The sequence below is a fragment of the Pogoniulus pusillus genome, chromosome 14 (assembly GCF_015220805.1).
Source record: "Pogoniulus pusillus isolate bPogPus1 chromosome 14, bPogPus1.pri, whole genome shotgun sequence".
Taxonomy (NCBI): Eukaryota; Metazoa; Chordata; class Aves; order Piciformes; family Lybiidae; genus Pogoniulus; species Pogoniulus pusillus.
Window position 1 is genome coordinate 13,419,461 of NC_087277.1, and position 13,505 is coordinate 13,432,965.

The window sequence follows — 13,505 nt, forward strand, 5'->3', positions numbered from 1 at the left end:
ATAGCTTTTCTCATAATGAGGAAAATCCGTGAAAGAAAACCAGCAGTGAGATTGTGCAGCACTGAAACAGCAAAACCAATAGAGTATAACTGATTTTTAAACACCTGTAAACACCAGAAACAGAGGAATACTCTGGAGTGCATGTAGGGCTTTGCTGCTTAAAAAGAAACCTTGATGGCTGGGAAATAGGTTGGACTGGATGATCTTGGAGGTCTCTTCCAAGCTGGCTGATTCTGTGATTCTATGATTCTATGAAAAGTGTTGCTATGTACCTGTCTGGCTTGCAACTTCGACTGCACACATAGCTTGGTCTTTCCAGTTTTCAAAACTAAGCCAGATTTACAATGACAGTGTCAATTCACACTTTTGTATCTACACATGGCAGATTCCTCTCTGCTACCTGTGTTGATTCACACTGCTGTATCTACACATGGTAGATTCCTCTCTGCTACCTGTGTTGATTCACACTGCTGTATCTACACATGGTAGATTCCTCTCTGCTACCTGTGTTGATTCACACTGCTGTATCTACACATGGCAGATTCCTCTCTGCTACCTGTGTTGATTCACACTGCTGTATCTACACATGGTAGATTCCTCTCTGCTACCTGTGTTGATTCACACTGCTGTATCTACACATGGTAGATTCCTCTCTGCTATGTGTGTTGATTCACACTGCTGTATCTACACATGGCAGATTCCTCTCTGCTACCTGTGTTGATTCACACTGCTGTATCTACACATGGTAGAAGCTATTTGCTTGCTTAGGTTGACAATGGAGACAAAGGATGGCGAGGGTATTTACTTACAGGTTTGGGCCAAGACAATGAGCTCTTTAAACAGCTGTATGACTTTTGTCTGTGTATCTGAATTTGAGTGTTAAGCACTTTTATTTTTAATGATCAGCAACAAAGTAAACAGGTTTATTGCAGCTGAAGAGGCCTCTCTTCTCAAGTGACAGATTATTGCACCTACTCAAATTATTGTGAGTGGAATGAAAAACACTGCTCTTAAAAGCCCAAGGCTTTGCCCTGATTTCAATGCTCCTCTGTTAACAACTTCGGCAACATCAAGGAACCTTAAAGTGGGAGCAAATTACTTTGGTATGTTTTCATTTAAACATTAATTTAAAGGTGGTTTTAAGCCAACTTTGAGGAAAAGAGTTTGTGAACTGGGCCCTAATGGAATTGGGAATTATGAGCAGAGCAAACACATTTCCTATTTGGCAGTGATTATCAATGTGTTAACAATTTAGTGTTCTACATACAGGGTAACTAACTACAAAGGTACACTTTCAAATACAGCAGGAGGAGGTTTAGAAACGTATTTTAATAAAATTTGAGTTTGCTAACAAAGAAGCTGTGGGAAAAAGTAACAGGGCTTTGCAGAATGAGCTCATTGGCTGTGGGACCACAGTTGTTTGGAATGCTTTTCCTCACGAAACACTGGATTCAGGCATTTCCTTAATGAAAAGGTGTTGGAAAGTCTTTTATTTGAGACATCTGAAACTGTGAAGAGAATAAAACACAGTACAAGGTAGCCAGGAATGGATAGGATTATTTAAGTAATTTCTAGACCCTGGCTTTCCTTGTTAGTGACAGGACTAGGGGGAATGGAGCAAAGCTGCAGGTTGGTGGATTCAGACTGGATGTGAGGAGGAAGCTCTTCACCATGAGAGTGGTGAGAGCCCGGAATGGGTTGCCCAGGGAGGTGGTTGAGGCCCCGTGCCTGGAGGTGTTTAAGGCCAGGCTGGATGAGGCTGAGGCCAGCCTGATCTAGTATAGGGTGTCCCTGCCCATGGCAGGGGAGTTGGAACTAGATCATCCTTGTAGTCCCTTCCAACCCTGACTGATTCTATGATTCTATTGTATTCTATGACTGAGCTGTGTAAGGTTACACACTTATTCTTTGCACCTCACATATTGTCACCAGAAAGGGATTCTGAACCACACATGCTCAAGCAGCATGATGTTGTGGCAGGTGATAGCCTGTAAGTAACCCTGTTTATAGCTGTGCCTTGTCCGATCCTCATGTGCAGCTCAGTTTTCCAGTGGCCCTAGCAGCCAACTCATCTTTGCTTTGTTGCTGGGCTGATTTGCTTCCTTCCTGCACCAGAAGCACAGCTGGTGTTAAATGTGATCCAAAATTTGCACTTCAGGGACTGGTGAGTGCAATGAAGGTGAGGAACCTCTGCTCTCTATAGATTTTCCTTGTACCCCAGCACTTCATCATCTCAGTAATAGTGACCTGATCGTCACTGTGTTAAATGAAATCCATTTTCTACCCTGATACACCTTGATCAGATTTTTAATCTGATTCTGAGATTTTGAATTGATTTACAGGGCTGTTGGTTGTTTTCCCTTTATTTGCCAAGGAAATGGAGATTAGGAAATGGAAACTTGGCAGTATCCTCCCCATCAGAATTTTCCTTCCTTGCTCCCATGCTGGCAAATGCAAGTTAATGAGAAAAGGGCTAACATTATGAAACTTCATTTACTCTCATCTGACTTACAGGTCCTACAGTGACTCCAAGCACAACAAAAGTGTAACAAAAGGCATAGGTGGAAAATTACTGCAGAAATATCGGAGATGTTGGGTTGCTGTGGGCCAGGGCAACACCAGAGGAATTAAAGTGTGAAACCTGGAAGAGCCCATCACAGCCAGTGCTAAGAAACTTACAACTAATTTAGGATTCACAGAAAGCATTTCTGCTGAATATGGTAGTCTGAGCACTTCAAAGGATGCAACAGAACAAGGGGACACAGTCTCAAGTTGTACCTGGGGAGGTATTACAGGCTGGATGTTAGGAGGAAGTTCTTCTCAGAGAGAGTGATTGGCATTGGAATGGGCTGCCCAGGGAGGTGGTGGAGTCTCTGGAAATGTTCAAGAAAAGACTGGATGAGACATTTAGTGCCATGGTCTAGTTGATTGGCCAGGGCTGGGTGCTAGATTGGACTGGCTGATCTTGGAGATCTCTTCCACCCTGGTTGATTCTGTGATATAGGTGGCTGCTAGAGGAAGCACATGGCACTTTTAAGAAAAATATTATCTTTTAATTTCCTTAAAATGTTACAGCCAGAGTGTAGCTTCATCCCTTAGGCACTGGATTCTGCCAGAGAGCTGAACTGCTTGGGAGTTCTCTTACAGGAGTGGAAACAAGCAAATCATTTTTCAAGCAGAGGTGTGCAGACTTGAGGATCATAACGTTCACAGCCGGTTAGCCACGTTCTTAGTTTCAGAGGTTATCTTTTCTTTTCTTTAACCTCATCTCTACTCAAGTCAATGGTCTAGGGCAGGGGTCCTCAAACTTTATCCCGTGGGCTGGAAACGGCCCCCCAGGGTCCTTAACCCTCCTGCCCCCCCCCAAGCTGGGGGTTGTGGGGGAAACCAAGCAGCTGCTTCCTGCCACTTAATCTGCTCGCTGGCTGCCCAGGCACCTGTCGGGAATGGGCTGGAACCAAACTATAGTCCAGCCCTTGACACTACTGGGCTGGAACCAAACTATAGTCCAGCCCCATAACAAACTATAGTCTGGCCCCAATAGTGTCTGAGGCACAGTGACCAGCCCCCTGTTTAAGAAGTTTGAGGACCCCTGGTCTAGGGCATTGCAAGGTGGCAGTTATTGTGGTTCTAATGGTATTGCAAGAAGAAATGAAATGGCCAAGGTATCTTCAGAAGGTCCATGGTGGCATGTTAGGCCTATAGGTTTTGGGCTGCTCTTGCAACACAGAGGTTCATGAATGGATGTTTGCTCAGAGACCTGCTCCTGATTCTCCCATGAATTTATGAGATCCTGTGCTTGGGTTGCAAGATCCACGCCAAAATGAATAAGCCTGAGGAATGTGAGGCCAAACAGAGGTGCATGTGCTTTCACACTGCAACTTGATGAGCTTTATCTTGCTTGGTGGAACAGAGACTGCTGTACAAGGAAGCCTTTGAGTCACCAAGAGGCCTTTCAAGTATCTAGCAATCAATAGGTACAACAGCTATGGGGTGACACAATCCTCTTCCAGAGCCAAACACCACAGAGTGACATGGAATGGACATGTCACACTTTCTTCTCATGTGTCAGAGGGGTTTTGCCATGTTCCCACCTGCACAGAGAGAGACCTCTGTTTAGAGAGGAGTGTTCTAAGAAAGGCTGAGTACCAGCAGACATGTGCTATGCAGTTCAGGTGCTAGCCCAAGCTGCAGAGCATTTGCCACTGGCTGCTATCTGAAGAGGCTCACAGGAGAGAAGTGACTGCTCCCTTTCCATGACTCCTTTGCATTTATTGTTTGGTTTCCTTGCAGCCTCTTTAGTCCTGAGGGGATTTTAACTGAGATGTAATCACCAGAAGTTTTGCAACACCCTTTCCTCTGGAACACTCTCCAAACTGTGTTTTTTTGTTTGTAGGCCATTGCCCAGACCTCCACCACTATGACCACCACCATCCCTGCCACGACAGAAGCCTACACACGGACTCAGTACTGTAAGTGGCCGTGCCAGTGTCCGAAGTCCCCACCTCTGTGCTCAGTAGGTGTCAGCCTGGTCACAGATGGCTGCGACTGCTGCAAGACCTGTGCCAAGCAGCGTGGAGAAAGTTGCACTGAGGCGGACACCTGTGACTTCCACAGGGGCTTGTACTGTGACTACAGCGGAGACAGACCTAGGTACGAAATAGGAGTATGTGCACGTAAGTGATGTACATCTATTTTTGACTTAGATAAACATTGGCACTTTCCCTCAGCCTGGGTAATGGTTGAGATTGATCTCATCAGATCCCTGGCTATATGCTCATCAACCTTTCCATCACCTCTCATTTCCTTATAACTGCCTTCATTCACAGGACAGCTGGCTAGATGAGAAATGGCATCTGTATTCTCTCCCTTTGAGTTGGCTGCAGCCAAGAATGAGGAAAAAACAACATTCAAAGGTCTTCAGATTTGCAAGTAGATGATTATGTACTCCACATAACAGGAGAAGGTGCTGTAATGGAGTGGGGATGAAGGAAGGATAAGTATGCAGCTGTCTTGAATGACAATCAATGTGGGTGTCTACATGAAAACCATGACATTAAGGAGATGCTTCTGATTACTCCCAGCAAGGAATCCCCAGGAAGGATAGGATGTGGTATTCTGTCAAGAGGGTCAGGGATGAATCACCTCCTAGCAAAATTTCTTGGTGATGAGTTGAGATCTGATAGGCTGGATGTTAGGAGGAAGTTCTTCCCAGAGAGAGTGATTTGCCATTGGAATGGGCTGCCCAGGGAGGTGGTGGAGTCACTGTCCCTGGAGGTGTTCAAGAAAAGACTGGATGAGTCACTTGGTGCCATGGTCTAGTTGACTGGCTAGGGCTGGGTGCTAGGTTGGACTGGCTGATCTTGGAGGTCTCTTCCAACCTGGTTGATTCTATGATTTCTGTGATTAAACTTACAATAGTTTTATTCACGCTGGCTGCCATGAAGCGGAAGACTTTCCTCCTGCCTCTCATAACAAACTCTTAGTGGGATAATTCATGTGACTGGAATATTTTTATTCAAGAAGAGGAAGAAGAAATGTGGTAGTGCTTTGTGTACCTTCACTTGTTCTGAGATTCAGAAAAAGGAAGGAAATTAATCCCCCCATAAATGATCAGAAATCATTACTATAGGAATGATTAAAAGGGAAAGGATTGTGTGTACAACCACGCAGATACCTGATCAGAAAGAATTCTTACTGTGTAGCAAGTTATTAGAATTTATTGGTTATGGCTTTAGAACTGGAACCAGGAGAAATCCATTTGGAGTGAGGGTTTTCTAGGCTGGGACATAACCATGAGTGAGGCACTAATAGATAATGTAAACCTGGAAAGAAACCTGGAGAAGTGATGACTGTAAGAGGAATAACAGAAGGAGGAAAGATTGCAAACAGTGAACTTCAATAAACCTAGAAAATCAGAAGACATTTTGAAAGAGGTGTGTATAAGTAGTAAGGAGGTTCAAGGTAGCTGACAACTCCTCACAGAAATGGTACTAAGCGTTGCTGTTCCTCTGAAGAAAGAGGATAAGATGTGTAGTAAGAAACTAAATTGGCTTTGTGTTAGATCAGCCACAACAACACAAAAAGTGTGTAAGCAGTGAGTGCTGAGTAGATTCATAGGATATGGCAAAACAACAAGAGAAGGTATGTACAACGAGCTCTAAGTTTGAACAGTGATTTTTGGATTAGAAAAGATCCAAGGATCTGGCTACCTGGACACTGGATAGGAACCTGCCTGGGATTCACCGCAGCTTCCCTCTTGTTGTTGGCTTTTCTCTGCACCGAAGCAAAGACAGCATGGTGTTGGGCACATACCTACATGGGGAGGCTGGCATTGAGCATGTGGGGTCAGGAACAAGGCTATGCTCCTAAATTTGCTAATGTAGATGCAAATTCTGCCTGAAGGTGTTCAACAGCCCCTTTGTCTATGTGTGGAGATGTTCTCATAATCTATGTGTACATCTAGAAGTTTAACTGAATTCCCAGCTCTGGCTCCAGCATTGAGTGATGTCTCCTCAACACAGGCTGAAGCATTGTCAAAATTGGAACTGAGCATGATCTGGACCTGTGCTTCCAATTCCAGCAGCTTTCATTTTTGTGCAGAAGAAGGGATTTGCTGCTGCTGTTTTCACTCAGCCCATTCTAAAAATAGGAAGCCTTGGCAGGATTTTCAATTTGTGTTGGCCCTGAAGCAGCCACATTGCAGCCTCACTTCTGACCAGACTTAAAATGTATGCAGCCTGTTCAGCGTGTATGCACTGCCTCCATGTGACCAAACAAGAAACTCGTTTGAATTTGCCATTAGAAGACTTCTGTCACTGGTTCCAAATAACTCTTCATAAATTTAGGACCAAAAAAAAATCCCAAACAAACCATCCAACACCCAATTAAAAACCCAACCCAACCCAAACAAAGCAACCCAAACCCCCAAAACAACAACTACTTCTGGAAAAAAATGTGATTCCTGGTCATGGGCAATCAAAATGCTTGAGTTTTTCATGATTTTGCTTAAAAGTATATATCAGGTACTACTTTTTATGGCTTTAAAATGTGTTACTCAATTTTCTGAGACAACTGTTCAGGGGTAAACTCTGTGGGATATAGATGCCTACATAGAGAAATCCAGTGCCATTTTAGGTGCTCCTTTCCTACCTTGGTGGTCCTTCCTCTTCTGATTCAGATGGATAGAGGTGTTGTGAAGAGCTGTGTTGTGATTGCAGCTGTTTTTAATCCTCTCATACGCCTCTGAAAACCTCAGAATTTGCTCGATATCTGTGCTGATTACTTTGGTTGTTCCAACTTCCAACAAGACTTAACAGCATGTCATGGAATGTTTTTTTTAATTAAGCATTCATGGGTAAAACTTGTTTCATTTTCCAATAATGAAAAGATTCTTATTTTTGTTGTGATTCAGAGTGATTCCTAGAAGGTGTGACCACATTTGGCTCAGCATCACAACAAAACACATTGCCCCTCAGCACTGCTGCATCTCTGCATTGTTTCTCTTAGCCCAGGGAGCAGCTTGGTGAAGAAACAAATCAGCACTGTTTGTTGGCAGCTTGATTTTAATGGTGCTCTGACCGTCTTTCTCTCTTTTTCTTTCCTTTCAGAGGTTGTTGGTGTAGGATGTGTCCTCAATGGAGTCAGGTATAACAACGGGGACACATTTCAGCCCAACTGCAAATACAACTGCACATGCATTAATGGGGCTGTGGGCTGTATTCCCATGTGCACAAACTCACGTCCTCCCCTTGTCTGGTGCCCAAACCCAAAGCTGATTAAGATGGCAGGGAAGTGCTGTGAGCAATGGGTTTGTGATGACTCCAAGAAAATCAGGAAGACATCTCCACGCCACATCTCCTCTGCAGGTATAGTGGGAGTGAGGTGAACCTCTTCTTTGTCACGGGGCAACAATTCAGAGACTACAACCAAAGTGTCATCTTGTACTGCCAGAGCTTGCAAGTGTCTGATCTTTGTGTGATCGAGTCACAGAGACTCCTACACAACACACAGTGAAGGGCAGGACATGCAAACACCAGCACTGTGCTTGAACTTCTTGGGGGCAATATGCAATTCATCAAGCATTCTTGCGTGACAAAGCCCTTTTGAAGCACACATCTGTTGGCACTTGAAGATGTCACAAGCCCTTTTTACTTTACCATTTTCTTTTTCAATCTGAGCCCTCTGGAAAATAGAATAGGCTTAGGTTAATCTAGGACCAAGTTTTTCTGTCTGGGTTATATTGCTTTGCTAGTATGATGTTAAAGCCTCTGGATCTTAGCTTCAAACTTACATAAAACTGTGAAAACAGTTATTGTGGTCAAAGGTCACTGTCAATTAGGCTAAATTGTCTTTGTTTTACTGCAGATTTTTATCAGGTCTGGACCGGTGACATAGTCAAACTACCTTTATGTATCACATAAAGCATCTTCTCTCCTCACGGTCACATTCATGGAGAGGATCACATAGCCCAGTGCACAGAAGTGGCACCATTTGCCTCAAATATGGTCCTAAATGCTTAAGAGGGGCTCACATTGCTATATGTCTTACAATTATCATTTTAATATCCTGTGGTGTAGTGTTAGCTACAGGAGCTTGATATTTTAGATTGTCTCACAAAAGCAGAGCTGAAAGAGGTATAGGATGTTTGTTGTAAACCAGGACCTTTTTTTTCCTTACAGGTAAGGGGTGTTTCTCCAGTCCTCCATCTGTATTAATATTACACAAAATAAAACCTCCATCTTATGGGTTAAACGTGCCAGAGTTTAGCACTCACTTCTGTTCCTGGTAGCTTTGAACTGTGAAGCAGATCCAAGTCAAAAACAACTGCTGCAGAAGTTTGCCTTATGTCTTCATAGCCTGTGTTCCAAAATGGGCACAACACAGCTTTGCTTGCCTGAAATTTTCTTATGGAAGTGAGACTCACATTTAATACAATAATTAATATGCTAATAAATGTTACAGTGCACACGCTCAGTGCAGCAGGGTTTCTGTCAGAGTTGTGCCTTTGGGATGTTCTGTAAGTTGCAGACCAGTGGGGTTTTTGGCCAAGAAACCAAAGGAACCTGAACTGGGGTTGTTGGCTACTTTCAAAACAGAGCCCACACTTTCTTCAAGTGGCTGCTGATCTCCCTGAGAGCTATTCAAGCTGCTCTTCCTCCCAGTGAAAGGCTATGGCTGCTTCCCAAGCCCTTCAGCCTTCCAGCAAAGACTGTTGACTGCTTTCTGCTACAGGGAATCAATTGAATGGGCTCAGAAATAAACCTTCATGGTGAGATCAGATCTCATCCCTTTTCTGCACCGGCTGGCGCAGAGGCTTCTGTAATTAAGTGTTTGCATTGTGGCAGCACCTGGGGGGCCCAGACAAGGGCCCCCTTGTGCAAGGCTGTGAAGGGAAATAAAGAAACGAGCCCTGGCCCCAAACACTTACAACACTGGAGGGTCTGACACAAGTAGGTCAGCGGCAAAGGGGGGTGGGATGAGGAGGTTCGCAGGAATGCTGAGCCACTTTGCTGCGATTTAATTCTTTGAATTAATGGCCTGAATGTGTAATGAGCTGGGGAGAAAGCGTTTCGTATGGAAAGCTGCCCCGTCTGAATAACGTGAGGTTAATCTGCTCTCTGCAGCATACGAGGGAGAGGCTGAAGCCTGGCAGAAGAACTGCATTGTTCACACCTCATCCTGGAGTCCCTGCTCAAAGACCTGTGGGCTAGGGATCTCCACCAGGATTTCCAATGACAACGACCAGTGCCGGCTCCTGAAAGAAAGCCGCCTGTGCAACATGCGCCCCTGTGAGGTGGACATAACCAAGCACATCAAGGTGGGGACTCTTTCTTTGTGCACACCTTCAGCCTTGCCTGGATGTGGGGTCAACTCTTGGCAGCATTCAGGCCTCTGAAGTCTGTACTTCTACATGGATTCACTGTCCTGCAGAGAGCACAAAAATGTGTTTTCCCTGTGCTTCCACATGCTGGTGTGAAAATCTTCCCTTGAGAGCTTTAGTTCCAGCCAAAAGGTCCTTGCAAGGAAAGGCAAGCCAAGTCAGCTGTGCTCGCTGCTGGTTTGGACAGAACTGTGACTTAGCTAGCAGAAAAGTGATGGTCTGTGACAGCTCATGGCTCTGAACTGTATTTTGCAAGTATCCTACTTGTAGCTTTTGGATTTATCAGTCTAAACGTGTGCCTCTGTCACACCCTCTGGATCAGGATTGCAGAACTCTTAATTATGGCTTCAAAACCCTTTAAATATCAGAAAGGCAGTTTGTATGTCCTGCTTGTGTCACCAATCAGTACTAACCATTCTCTTTTTTCTATTCTTTGATTCAGCCTGGGAAGAAGTGCTTGGCTGTCTACAGGGCCAATGAACCAATGAACTACACCATCTCAGGATGTGTGAGCAAAAGTCCTTATAGACCTAAATATTGTGGTGTCTGCACAGACAACAGGTGCTGTACACCATACAAGTCCAAGACTATTGAAGTGAGATTTCAGTGCCCAGATGGAGCTGAGTTTTCCTGGAAAATCATGTGGATCAATGCTTGTTTTTGCAACCTGAACTGCAAGAACCCCAACGACATCTTTGCTGACTTGGCTCATTACCATGACTACTCTGAAATCGCTAATTAAATTGGCTGAAAGCTGGAACTGCTCTGATTTTACAGAGGTTTTAAAATAAAAGGAGAATCTTTATCTATTGCAAATGTGCAGCTTTGGGGTTTTGTTTTAGGTTTTGGTGGGGTTTGTTTCTTTTCCTGAGTTAAGATGTTAAATCTCCTCATTTTGCCACTGCTTTTGAAGATGCCTCGAACAAGCAGGATTTTAATTTCTAACAGTCCTCCATCTATTAATGGCAGCCAAAAATTCTTCCATGCACAGATTCCAGGACTTAAATGACAGTCCTGTTGGCACTGCTGTTTGTTAGGCCAATATTTTAACTGCCCAAAGGGAAGAAGAGTACACTAGTGTGTCAGCAAAACTCTGGCTGTCAGTAGCTTAGACATGAGATTCAGCATCATTACTGTCATGTCTTTAATAATATATGATAACTAGAACAATATCATTGGCACATACATGTTTTTTTCAGCATTAGACTTCAGTTGGTGGTGACACTCAGGACTAGACTCTTGTCTCTGTCAAACTTGAGATTAGTCTCCTGTCATTCCCAGTCAGGTCCTAACCCATAATGAAGTTCATGACAAAAGTAAGTAGAAGGAGATTGCTCCTGAAACCTCTTTGTATTGAGTCCATCTCTCATTCCACAAGGCAGGGTCCTGCTGTCCTTGACCTCACCTCAATCTCTTGTGCCAGGGACATTTTCAGAGTTTCTTTGCTTGCTCTGATCTTGAACAGCCTGAATGCTCTGAATCCAGAATAGCCGTTCCAAGCTCATATTTTCAGGATAGATCCTTTTATCCATAGATGATGATAGCTCTGCTGTCCTGAAGGATCAAACGTAGAGGGGTAGGTGAAAGATTAAGAACAACATCCCATATGCCTATTTATTCACATAGAAATGGTATGTTCTGTGCCTTAGGACCACCACCACCTCCTCCCTCTGTTTTTACCAGCACACAGGTCCTGCTTCCTACTGCCACCTTTCCAGTGACATATACCTTTGTTTTTCGTGGCTGAGGTGAAGGAAAGGAGACATGTTAAATGAGAATACAGGTATTAGGCTTCCCATTAGCTCTGTGGACAAATGGATGCAAAAGGAGATGACAGCTTCTGGTGCTGTAGTTGCAACCAGGCTGCTGCTTAGTGTAAACATCAATGTAAACATGCTCTGCAGAAGTAACCATGCCAGTGTCAACTAAGAGAAGAAAAAAAACCTGTCATTACCTTTCCAGGAAGTAGATTTATCATCACTGAAACATGATGGAGCTATTTTCTTCTCCGCAGCACATTTGCTGTTGTTTTACCTGGGAGAAAAGAAGTGTGCCTCTGTGTGGGGAACTATACTGCCTGCTTCAAGAATCTCTGGTGGCACAGCAGAACTGATGAGTGATACACAGCCTGGAGACTGGACCAATACAGGATTGAACTTCAGAGCATTCATCTGTTTTGAATCAGTCACTTGAATTAGCTTTAGTTGCAGCTGGCAAGTTGTCTGTCTTCATCTTGAGACCTCAGAGGAAGCTAGATTAGTTCCCAGGAGACATAAATCTTTCTGGCTATGATAAATGAAAGCTTCTTGTAAGCAAGATAAAAATAATGTAGTCACTGTGTAAAAACCTCTAGGAAAAATGTTGTCTATCTTCAAAAGCTGTTTACTTCAATAGCATTTTCATTTGCATACAAGGATTTGACCCATAGGTTTTTCACAGAGCTGGGTAATTCCTTAATTCAAATATTTCATTATTTCTTTGTTGAAACCTCCATGAAATTCCCAGTTGGGAGAAAAAGGTGCAAAGGGCCTTTCCTGTTTGTTCTACTTGTGATGAGGAACTTGAGGAAGCTATCACTTTGCAAGATTCAGCTTTATGATTGCCTTTGGCCTGGATGATGTGACAGTAGAGGCCCCAGCCTCACGTATTCAACCTCTACCCAAATAGGAGGTTAGCATTTGCAAGACTGAACATGCTGCATTTTGACTTTCATCACCTGGTTAAAAAAAGGCCATGGGAACATATGAAAGCAAGGTCTTAGCCAAGAAGTTGGCAAAGTTTTCCAAAAAGGAAAAAGGTTTTTACTGAGGTGCTCAGTAGGCAAGCCATACTAGAACCTCTTTTTCAGTCACGTCCCTTTGCTATGAGCTGGAATGCTGCAGTCTAGCTCTTGATCATTTTAAAATATCATATACACATTTCATACAATCATAGAATCAACCAGGTTGGAAGAGACCTCCAGTCTCTCATCCAGTCCAACCTATCACTCAGCCCTATCCAGTCAACTAGACCGTGGTGGTAGACCTCATCCAGTCTTTTCTTGAACACCTCCAGGAATGGTGACTCCACCACCTCCCTGGGCAGCCCATTCCAATGGGAAATCACTCTCACTGTGAAGAACTTCCTCCTAAGATGCATTTGTGTATATACATAGATGTATAGCCACATATGGTAATATATGCACACATCTATGTATGTATACAAGTATATACAGTATTATATACATGCATGTATATAATATTGCATATAATATTGTATAGAAAGCTGTATATTAACATGTCCATTAATATATATGTTTGTATTTACATATAGCTGTTCCTGTGGTGCATAAAATGAAGTGCATATGTAGTGTGTGTTTATCTGTATAGTCAGCCTTTCTCTGCCTTACCCGTACACGTAAGGAAACAAGAGAACAGGATTAGAAGACGTCCTCGAAACAGTTGCAGTTAATAGGCTTGCTTTGCTCTGCAATTAGCTAATACTGTAACCACCACAATCAAATGCTGCAGGGGATGAAACACACAGCTTTCACTGGGAGATAAAAGAAGCTATTGTAAGCTAATGCATGGCCAGCAGCTCCAGTGTGGGTCATATTTTAGTGAAGTGAATGCCTGGAAACCAC

The 13,505-nt window shown here is 43.6% G+C and overlaps 1 protein-coding gene across 2 annotated transcripts in view; it reads left to right on the forward strand.

Annotated features, from left to right (window-relative positions):
* CCN4 (cellular communication network factor 4) overlaps positions 1 to 10,699 on the forward strand; it is a 29,956-nt gene extending 19,257 nt beyond the window's left edge. Inside the window, exons 2-5 of one of the 2 annotated variants that reach the window (XM_064154320.1) lie at positions 4,397 to 4,676; positions 7,611 to 7,868; positions 9,627 to 9,820; positions 10,326 to 10,699. In XM_064154320.1, coding sequence (XP_064010390.1) covers positions 4,397 to 4,676; positions 7,611 to 7,868; positions 9,627 to 9,820; positions 10,326 to 10,625 — 1,032 coding nt within the window. In that variant the 3' untranslated portion in view covers positions 10,626 to 10,699. Of the gene's footprint in view, positions 1 to 4,396; positions 4,677 to 7,610; positions 7,869 to 9,626; positions 9,821 to 10,325 lie in introns of those variants that run through there. The other variant, XM_064154321.1, reaches the window with a different exon arrangement.
* The last annotated feature ends 2,806 nt before the right edge of the window (positions 10,700 to 13,505 follow it).